The following is an 11635-nucleotide window of genomic DNA, read 5'->3' as shown; positions in this document are numbered from 1 at the left end:
GAATGAATAAGCAAATTTGAATCGGGCTAGTAAACGGGGTCCATAATTCTCGTCTGAATTTCCTCTGCAGCCACCTGTTTCTCTAGTGAGGAAAAGCCAGCCAACAGATGACCCCTCCCCCCGGCAACATTTGAGGCAATCTTTACCTTTGGTGTGAGCAGAAAAATGTCAGTTGTGGATCAGCTGCCTGTTTTATGCTTGTCCCAAAGTATAAATTGCACCAATGGAATTTTAGGCCCCTTTTCAAACCATTCATGTCCTTCTTGCCAGCTCTAAATTTACACCCTTACATGGGTCCGATTTTACACATTATCACTTGCCTGCTTTCTCGCCAAACGAATGTCAGTTTCTGCTTTTCTCGCCAGTAAACTGTTTTTGTAGGACCTGTATCAGAGCACCTCATACAACGCATTACAACTTATAAAATTCCATGTTCGTGCATATCAGAAATTCAGGTGTACGCTGCCCTTGATTTTTCAAACCATTGATTCCTGGCCCATATTTATCCCTCAACCAATCACAACTGGCCACAGCCAATGTCGGCTGACAAAACCAGGTGTCAACTGATTTCCGGTTGGATTTCAAAGTTGTTCCTGTTGCTCTGGATGTGGATGATGGAAATAATAAAAAAGGTTATTTTTGCACTTATGTAGTGACAATGAAGCAATGATAAGCAAATGGAGCCCAATTTTATAATTCCACTGCGTTAAGGTTTCATTGTACAAAAATTAATTCCATTGTGAAGTAAATAAATCCATATTGATATGTAAAGGGATGAATACAAACATCCCAGGCTGGGTTCCCTGCCTGTATTTCATTTGTGTTCAAGCTGTTGAGGCAATTAGAATAGGAAAAATGCATGGAGACCCATAACCTATTGTGCATTTTGCATATTTTCAGGGACCAAATAGACAGGTAGGAAGCTCTTGCCTGAAGTACGTGGAATTATTTTCAAGATACTTAAATGAATTGGACATATGATACAGGTATATAACATGGTTCACAGCCATTTTTGGATGTGTGGTGCTGGGGTTGAGGGTGAGAGAAAAGTACGGGTTTAAGGTGAGGTCCATCAGGCCCTTGATTTTGGGTCTCAAGCTTCATTTTCATTGTTCCAATGAACTGCAGAAAGCAGCTTGTTGGCGAAACGTGCTATAAGAGTGAACTGTTGGGATACCAGCAGCTGCTCTGAGGAAAGTGAGGAATGGCTGTGGGCCAGTGGAGCAGGGGGAAGTGTTGACCAGGAAATGAGGGCATTTGGGTCATGTGATATGGTGGCTTGGGGGGGGTGGGTAACTAGCAACAGTAATTGTAGGGGGGGTGAGAGGAATCAGCAATGAATGGGATGGGGTTGGTGTCAATCATGGTGGAGTGGCAGCAATCAGGGTGACAGTAATGTTGGTGTCCGACATTAGCATGCTTTCTTCTAAAGTAAAATCCTGCTCCTTTAGGCTCCACATGTAGGTAAGTATTTTAAAAAAACTTACCTGGCTGGTTTTGGCTTTACAGGCTTAGTTTTCCTGAATGTAGCTGATGCTGGCTGCCCCAGAGCGAACCAATCTTGGAGTAGGGAGCTGAATTTCTAGGCCACAATGTCTTTATTGTCATTTTCTGAAGCTGATGAAGTAATGAAGCCAAGGCCTAGTCTGAGGAACACACATAGAAGCTGGGTATTGGGCATTATTGGACTAGCCCTTGAGACGAGATTTTTCAATTGATAGGCAGCATCTTTAAGCTCAATTGTTTGTCATTAGCCAACAGTTTTATAAATAGTATGCTGCATATGCCTATTCTGTGTGGGTGGTGCAAAAGAACAGTTTGTTGCAAAACACCTATTTGCTTTTACTCTGCTGTAAGCTCAAAGCACAGTTTCCTGCCCTCCATCTAGTGCAAGCTCTAAATATGAAGTCTTAAAACTAAACTATAACATTGAAATTAGCTGAACTTTTAAACATGCCCAGGTTCAATAAAGTTCAAATTGGGTTTGCATGAAATGAGAGCTGCCTGACTTACACTGGAGTGTGATTACAGGAAAATCAATCCCCCAACCTAATCAATCTGTGGAGAATTCAACCTGCTTTTCTATCAAATTTTATAATATTCAGGTATCGTTCTTGACTTAGGTTGCAAAAAAAGACTTATAAAACATTTTTCACAACCTCAGGGTGTCATTAGTTCAATCACTTTTGAGGATAGTTTAGCATAGAAATTAAGTTGATACATCTATAGATGGCACCAGTTTGTAAGAGGTTGACTTGCTAGAGTATCTGAGCAAAAAATGTGCTTCACTGATGTCACATTGGGGAAATGTTTCCTTTAATTGAAGGGTTGATCAATGCTACTGCTGCAAAATTTCTTGCCAATTAGTTGGCAGTCTCACTGGGGGGCATTCCACCAAACGGCCAGCACATTGAAATAACTGAACAAACCAGTGTGGATGCCCTTCAGACCTTATAGGTTATACAGCACACCTCAAATCATAGATCATTGCTTATGCTGTAACACCATGAGCATAGTGAAGTTTCCATGTGGACCAGAGTGGTGAAATTATGTCATGCAATATTAATGTACAAATGCTTATAATGACAATGTGAGCTATTTTCATGGAGTTATTAACCAGTTAATTTCAAAGATGCAATTCAGGAGCTGGTTAATGACTATTTTTATCTTCCAATACATGAAATGACCTTCAATGGAATGTATTTCTCCCATTATCATTATTCAAAAAATGGACACTTAAAAACAGTTTCAATATATTTTGAATAAAATTATATGTAATGAAAATAATTAAAGTGGTTGTGGATTTACTTTCAACGTTATAATCTTATATAACTTTGCACAACACATTGTTAAAACAGCTTAAAAATTTTGTTCCACACTTCATTATCCAAGAAGATAGGATACATAAGAACATAAGAAATAGGAGTAAGAGTGGGCCATTTGGTCCTTTAAGCTTGTTCCACCATTCAATAAGATCATGTCTGATCATCTACCTCAATTCCACCCTTCCGCATTATCCCTTGATCCCCATAGTATAGAAAAATCTATTCATCTCTGCCTTGAATGTACTCAACAACTGAGCTTCCGACAGCTCTCTGGGGTGATGAATACCTAAGACTCTCAACCATTTGAGTGAAGAACTTTCTCCTCATCTCAGTCCTAAATAGTTGGCCCTCATTCTGATCCCTGATCGATCCTGCCAAGCCATTTAAAAATTCTATGCACTTCAATGGGTTTACCTTTCATTCTTCTAAATTCTTTTATCTGTTATGGCCTGGTTTTGCTACATTTCATATATCCATAGTTTAATGATAATGGAAAGACTTCCATATTCAAATAAAAATGAAGTAAAATATAAAAGTATCAGTAAAACAAATACCATGAAATCCAGGTTTTTAATCCTTTTTTATTTTGAATGTATTTAGTAGAGGTGAATGTTGATATATTATAAAGCAGTTTACACAGTTATAGAAACATGATAGCAACAGTACTTATGCATCAAAGATGAAGTTTTGTAGAATCCTAGCTACCATTGCCTGAATAATTAAACTTGTCCAGCAACATGAAAAAGGTCTTCAAAATGCTTAGTTGTCTTTCCCTTGTAAGAAAATCTTAGATTTTTTTATCAAGTATAAAAAAAAATCTACATTTAGAATATTCACCTGTTTGCAGCATATATAAGAATAAAAACATTTAAGTCAGCAAGCAATTGAGAATTAGAAACAGGCTACAGAGCAGCAGTTACAACTTTCTACCAGGCAGAATAATAGTTTAAAATATTTCAACATAAATCCAAAAGTTAGACATTTCTAAACTCCTAAGTCAGAGGTCTTTCTGTGTACAGCTTATAACATTACGAAAAAAACCCTTGAGTAAATATTAATTTAATATCCTAAAATTGACAACTGTCAAGGTAACAATACCACTGAATAGTGCGTCATAGAAATATCTTAAATAAACTGAAGTCAACATTTTGAAGATTGATATGGTCTAACATTATAAACTAATACCTACTTAATAATTTATTGCAATGAGCTGAATACATATAGTTTCGCACTTATGTCCCCTTCTATAGTGCGCAGATTGTAAAAACATTTACAATAAATAATTTTAAAATAGTATTACAATATTTTTATAAGGCACAGTTTCAACCAATGACTAATAAAATTCACTATTTTTTTTGTTTTGCTTTCAATCAATGACCATGGACAGATGCAATAAAACAGAAAGAGGAGACTGTTATTGTTAGGGGCTGATCCGATTTCAGAATCCGAAGTGCTGACAGCAGCAGTTAAAGTTTCCCGAAAAGTGAAACAGGACGGGGGGGATTAAAATGTGACAGGTCATCAAACACGCACAAGTGATGTGTATTTCCAGAACTGTCTACCTTATTAATTGTTCGCACAGCTGTTCTGTCCATTAAATCCAGATCACTTGCTCAGAGTTCCATTCATGCATAGAAGGGAAGAATATATTTTAAAAAAATAAATAACGTCGGTGCCTGTCCATCATGCCACATGGTCATGTGCTTTGATTGTTCGATGCCCAAGAGAGATTTCAAATATCTCAAATACTTTGCATAGGTCAGAGTTAAAAAAAAGGAGTATGACATTCAGTGCTTTGAAATTGAAATGGTAGTCATTACTATAATGTAGAATTGTCTCTGTATCTCATTAACCCCCTGATGTGCACATTTCATATATTTTTAAATTATTATTATTGCATATCGCAATGTTATTGCATGCAGCTCCTGCAGTTACATGCTGAAAGTATTGCAGCATTTTCCCTGATGAAGAAATGGTTTGCACAAGACAATTATATTACGTTATGTCCCATTGTTGATACATGAACATTGCAGGCTGGTTGAAGGCTTTGGACTTGCATCTTAAAAGTTCTTCTTGATCGTAAACAAAAAAGCATTTTCTGCTATTCCATCTTCTTGTGCTATGACAGTATGTAGCACAATTGTTTCTGGTAATCAAAAGCTGCAAAAATATTTTCCTCGCAATCAGAAATTAGTATACTATTTTCCCCCACCCCATGTCCATTTTGTTGTGTCCTGTAGTTGCAACTAGTTGGGGAGTTCTGGAATATATGGTTGATCTCCTGATTCTAAAAGTAGTGTGCACTTTTAGTTTTTTTTTTAAATGTCCCACTGTTATTGCAGGCGGTCTGTCTGCAGCTGCTGCGGCTGGTACTGGCTGAAGGCTGCGGCAGCAGCAGCCCCAGGAGCTGCACTGGGCATGGGCTGCTGCACCGCGTAGCTGTAGCCGGCGGCGGTGACATAACCGGCGGCTGCTGCCGCAGCGGCGGGGGAGGCGGCGAATGGATACTGCTCATAGGCGGCGGCGGCAGCAGCTGCAGCTGTGGCTGCGGAGTACTGCGCGTAGGCAGTTCCTGTGTAGTCAATGTAAGGGGTTGCGGCGGCTGTGGGTTGGACATGTGGGATGACGACTCCAGGTTGCATAAAGGCCTGTGGGTAGACATAATGAGTGGGGATCCTGTGGGATAAGAAAGAAGAAAATACCAGTAAAGAAACAGCCAGCACTACTTTTGGCTTGATCTGCCCACAGTCTTCAAGGTTCTAGTTGTTATTGTGCATATAGGGTTGCCACAATAAGGGAAGGCTTAATGAATCCACAATATAACCTTTGAATGCTCAAGGGCCTTTATAAGTGTAAATAAATTTTACAAAAAAATTTGGCCAACTAGATACAGTATGATTTGTGACTTGAACTAGTGAGAAAAAACACTTGTGCATCAAATAATATTAGATATCAAAAACCAAGTTTTGAAATTTTGCAATGTTATAATTAAAATAAGCAGTTAATCATAAGAGATAGGATTCTATTCTAGTTGCACAAGTTGAAATCAGAGATAATGCATAGAAAATTGCAAATGTTTCACCAGGTTTCATGGGGTACCAGGTTTTTAGTCTCGGCTCCTGAAAAGTCAAAACATGTTTTGAATTTTTTTGACAATGTTTCCCTGTCACACTTTGCAGGGCAACTTCTGTTGATATTTTTGGCTGTAGTAGTTATAAATATATCATGGCAACCCTATGTGTTGCTATGCAGTCTCGGCACTCATTAATATCATATCACAGATCCACAACCCCATCACCCTAATTAAAATAAAACACAGGCAAAAAACAAAAAAAAAAATTAAAAGTACAAAACAAAGGCCACATGGTGATAAACAAATGGTCACACGGCAAGATCACTCTACACGTGAAATCTAGTGAGGCTCTCACTCATCACCAACGAGGCTCCAGTAGAGACCCAACAGACACTATTAAAATCACAGCACTGAAGTCCAGTACATGTGCATTGCATTACATTCTAGGAAAAGGTCACAGGAAGAAGTCCTTGAGCAAAACGAAAACATATAGACCTGGACCCCATCATCTGGCTTGCAACGATCCGCCTAATGACATGCAAAAGAAAAAAGACACTAAAAGACAAAGAGATTGGATGAAAGGAAAACATGTCAGAGTGAGGGGAGAAAGTTGGCTGCAGGGACTAATGAAAAATTATGGTTTTTTTTTAAAGATAATATGGATTACCTAAAGATAAAAAGATAATATGGATTATCTAAAGATAAAATAAAGAAAATATTTTTGAGGTGTTCTACAATCTATGAGATTGCACTGCTTAAATGACAGTGTCCAGTCAGGTGCTCAACCAGCCTGGTGGTTCTACGTGTTCTTCTTCAGCCAGTGACTATGTAAATTCCAGGTCAGTTAGTATAAGGTGATCACATTAGTTCAGCAGTAACCATGAATTCCCTTCCTCAAGTTATTAGTTATCAGTGTGAACTAAATATTAAAGCCTGCAGGCTTGATCACCATCTCATATTAGATGATATGTTGCAACACCTGCCAACAGTTAATCATAGCTTCTTTCTGTCATGCCATCTTGCAGTTAGGTAGAAGTTGATGGAACAGTCAAACTGTCCTGTTTTAGTCTTGGAGGACAGTCCAGCTTATTGCTAAATGTGGATAAGCTGAAAAGATCTTTGGGAGTTAGCTGGCGAGTCCAATTCAGTACAGCTGCTATTGTCAGAAGCACAGTGGCATTTGCTTTTCAAGTTTAAGGACATTGGAAGAAGCAATTCCCTTCTTGCTTCAAAATTAATCATTCAACAGTTTATTGTATTATTTCAGGTGCAGTAAAAAGCCAAAGAAAAAATCAGGGAGTGTAAAAGGTTGGCTATAGAAGGAACAGATGAAAACCCAGAATCTTTGTGAATAAAGATGCTGTGGGATTATAGAGTACATCAATTATCTACAGAGAGTCTTATTGTACCATTTCCCACCTGATGGATATCATGACCAAGACAGGAACGATAAGAAGTACTAAAAATTATAAACAGAAATCTTTTTGGTTTGATTATTCCTACGATAGTAATTCTTGATCAACAACTTCTATGGCAATCCTCAATGGCAGCAAAGCACAATGGTATTATCATTGCCCCCTACAACCTGAAGTACTAGAGCCTCATTCCAGTTAAGCAAAATTTCCTTTAATTTTAAGTGAACTATCATCTTGTCCACTATTGCAGCAATTTAGCTGTTGTAGTATGAGAAGTTCTAAATAGACCACAGGAACCCAATTTAGAAACAAAGACCAATGAACCATGTCCAACATCTATTAAGTCAGAAACTTAAACCACGTGAAGTGTACATAAATATGCAGACAGAATATTACCTTGTTAAACATATGGTTTACAACTGCGCAATGTGAAGAAAAGAACAGCTAGAATAACAAAACGGGGTTTAAAGATACTCTCACATTGTAGAGGTAAACAAAATTAAATCTTATAAAGTCACCTGTATGTACCAGATAGAAACAGATTTAAAAAAAAAACTGTTTACTGATCATTGCCACCTTTTACCATCCTTGATCAAAGAATAGGAAGGTATAGTCTGGGTGAAGATTGTTTAAGGTTGTGTCAATGGCAGTCATAAAAGTGGAAAGTGTATGTAGCATGGTGTAGGTTGTGGGAAAAATTTTCATTCCCTCTTACCCCAGATAGAATGTAAATCCTTCTTAGCATTCAATGATGACAGAAGTGTTCAAATTGGGGGTACAGTAACACACTGGTTATGTTACTGGACTAGTAATCCAGAGGCTTGGACTAATGACTTGGAGGTTTGACTCAAATCCAACTACAGCAGGTGAGCAATTTAAATACAATTTATTAAATAAAATGTGGAACAAAAAAAGCTAACATCAGTGAAACTGAATTGTCAGAAAAGCCAATCCAGTTAACTAACATTCTTTACGAAAGGAAATATGCTGCCCTTATCTGGTCTGGCCTACACATGATACCAGATACACAGCAATGTGGTTGACTCTTAACTGCCCTCTGAAATGGCCTAGCAAGCCACTCAGTTGCTACAAAAAAGGTGGTTCATTCTCAAGAGATGGGCAACAAATACTGGCCTTGCCAATGATGTCCACATTGCGTTAATGAATTATAAAGATGTTAAGGGTGGGGTTCAAACTCTGCCCCTTATCTAGTTACTGCTAGAGAAACTAATTTGTCCATCTTTAAATAATACCCTCGCACAATAAAGGACTACCATCCTACAACTAGGGCTTGATTTTTATGCCCCACCAGACCTGGATTAGAAGCTAAAATTAGCATCACTGGCCTGCGTGCCAGTTCACTGCCTCCATCCCACCCCTGGGCTACTTTAGTGCAGGTGTGATTGGGGACTGGGGGTGGGCCACAAGTGACGGTTTCCAGTGAAGGTCGTTAACAGCCTATAAAGCCAATTAAAGGGGGCTGACTGGGATTTTTCAGTTGGTCTCCAGGTCTTCGAGGGTGGAAGGGGCCATTTAACTGCTTAGAAGCCTCCTGTCCACCTGGTTGCTACAGCAGCACCCATAGTGGTGGCCTGGCTGCAAAGGCGAATTTTTAATTTACATTTTAAAATGTTGGAGAGTGGGGCCTCCATTTTGAAGCACCCTGTCTCTTACCTACCTCCATAAGATCCTGCTCCTGCTTTCAAGCTAGAAGGCCACTGTTTAGCCCTCCAGCTTTGAGAGTCTGTCCATTATCCTTAATTGGACAACTTACCCGCCCTCTGGCAATTAATTAGCCCCCCCCACCCACCCCACCCCACCCCGCAAAGAAAATCACACAGTCACAGTTTCCCACCTAGTACGGGGTTCTGACTCACATTTCAGCTTGACTGCAGGGTGCAGAAGCCCATAGGAAAAAGCTTGCCTCTAGAGTCTGCTGCTTGCCTCTAGAGTCTGACGCAATCATTGCTTCACCAAGTCAACCTTACAACATGTTCAATTATTTACTCCATAATTGATGATGACTGCAGTTAACTTCTGTAAACGCTGGAATTCTGCTAGATCGTTAAAACAGTTTGAACAATTTTCTCAAATTTTTTTCCAACTAACTCACCAATGATTATTGCTTTAAGCAACAGTGAATTACAAATCTCTTTGGACACATTGTATCTATTCTAGGGTGGCCATATCTTCATCTTTCGGGATTTCTAAAAGGTAGAAGACACCCTCTCCGTGCACAATACTACAGAAATCCATGGAATTGATCTTAAGGAGCTGATCTCCTTTTTCAAGCCCTTCACTCTCAGCTGGACTTCATCTTGCACCATGCCACATGGGTCCCTACTAAATTATGGATGCACTTTATCTTAGAACAACAAAACTGGGGGGCAAAATATTTTTCAAAATAAAACATATCTTCCATTTCAACCCTATAACATTATTAATTTCCCAATAGTTTGACAGTTAAATCGTAATAAAGGAGACTAATGTTGCCCTTTAAGGTATGTTGGACGTATAAAACGGTGCCATAACCTTTTTGGTCTGATATGGTATGCATGGTGGAAGAGGGAACCTGGCACCCTCTGTAAGCCTGTGCTTGTCGAAAACTCTGCTGCCCATAACACCTACCAAGACCTGTTCATCCACCTTCACCATTCTCCCTCACATTCATTTTTTCCTGGTCCAGTGACACCTCAATTTTAAAAGTCTCATCTCTGCTTTAAAAATCCTCTTGGGTCTCGGGCCACCTTAGCTTTGTAACCTTCTCTATCCCCAAAACACTCCTAGATCTCTGTACTCTCGAATTCTGGTCACTTGCATATCGCAGATTTCCATCACACTAAGGTTGCCAGCCATGCTTTCAGCTCTCCATTTCCTAAGCACTGCACTCATACAATCCCCTAGAATGAATTAAAATAAACACCCATCAATCTCAGCAGCAATGATGGAACTGAACTATTTCATGTAAAGCTGTTCATTTTGGCTTTTATTTTTTGGCCCTTGAAGACTAGCTCCGACAGGGAGCTGCGCCACTAACAATACTAATAGGAATGCCAGAAAGCAGCTCCAAATTGAATCCAGTTGTATCTATGGGTAATTACATAGCATTTACAGCTCAAAAACTGGGCATTTGATCCAACAAGTCCATGCAGTGTTTATGCTCCAAGCGAGCCATCTCCCGCCCTTCTTCAACTGTCCCTATTAACATATTCATCTATTATTTCCTCCCTCATATGTTTATCCAGCTTCCCCTTAATGCATCTTTGCTATTCAACTACTCCACCACTCCTTGTGATAACAAATTCCATATTCTAACCACTTTCTGGGTAAAGAAGTTCTCCCCACATTCCCTAATGGATTTATTAGAGACTATCTTCTATTTATGACTCCTAGTTCTGGTCTCCCCTGTAAGTGGAAATGATTACTCTATCAAACTCTTTCATAATCTTAAAGACCTCTATCAAGTTAAAAAAAAAAGTGAGGAGTAACTTGATAGAGGTCTTTAAGATTATGAAAGAGTTTGATAGAGTAATCATTTCCACTTGCAGGGGAGACCAGAACTAGGAGTCATAAATAGAAGATAGTCTCTAATAAATCCAATAGGGAATGTGGGGAGAACTTCTTTACCCAGAAAGTGGTTAGAATATAGAATTTGTTATCACAAGGAGTGGTGGAGTAGTTGAATAGCAAAGATGCATTAAGGGGAAGCTGGATAAACATATGAGGGAGGAAATAATAGATGAATATGTTAATAGGGACAGTTAAAAAAAAAGTGAGGAGTAAAGAGGAAAAAGCCGGAACCTGTTCAATCTTTTCTGATAGGCATAACCTGTCAGTTCTGGTATCATTCTGGTTTTTTTTTGCATTTTCTCCAATGCCTCTATATCCTTTCCATAACATTGTGACCAAAACAGTTCACAGTATTCCCAACTGTGTTCTAACCAAGGTTCTATACAAATTTAAGTGACTTCTCTGCTTTTTAGTTCTATCCCTCTAGAAATTAATTCCAAGGCTTTGTTAGCTTTTTTTATAATGACCTATTCACTTGTATTGTTACTTTTAGTGATTTGGGTATCTATAGTCCAGATATCTCTGCTTCTCTACGCTATTCAGACACTTATTTTCCAAGAAGTAGGTGGCCTCCTTATTCTTCCTACCAAAGTGCAGCACCTCACATTTATTTGTAATGAAATTCATTGCCAATTAGATACCAATTCCGCAAGTTTATTAATGTCTTCTTGTATTTTGTTGCAGTCCTCAATATTAACTACACCCCTCAATTTGGTGTTGTCCGCAAATTTTGAAATCGTACTTCCGATTCA

General features: G+C 38.8%; 1 protein-coding gene across 4 annotated transcripts in view; it reads right to left on the bottom strand.

Moving 5' to 3' along the window:
• Positions 1-3388: 3388 nt before the first annotated feature.
• rbm24a (RNA binding motif protein 24a) overlaps positions 3389-11635 on the bottom strand; it is a 29488-nt gene continuing 21241 nt past the window's right edge. For all 4 annotated transcript variants that reach the window (XM_078539260.1, XM_078539261.1, XM_078539259.1 and 1 more), the window contains one exon: positions 3389-5501. In XM_078539260.1, the coding sequence (XP_078395386.1) occupies positions 5159-5501 (343 nt within the window). In that variant the 3' untranslated portion in view covers positions 3389-5158. The remainder of the gene's footprint in view (positions 5502-11635) is intronic.

Source organism: Cetorhinus maximus, chromosome 3 (genome assembly GCF_964194155.1).
Source record: "Cetorhinus maximus chromosome 3, sCetMax3.hap1.1, whole genome shotgun sequence".
NCBI lineage: Eukaryota > Metazoa > Chordata > Chondrichthyes > Lamniformes > Cetorhinidae > Cetorhinus > Cetorhinus maximus.
The sequence above is the reverse complement of the archived record's forward strand: the minus strand, read 5'-3'. Positions and strand labels throughout refer to the sequence as shown.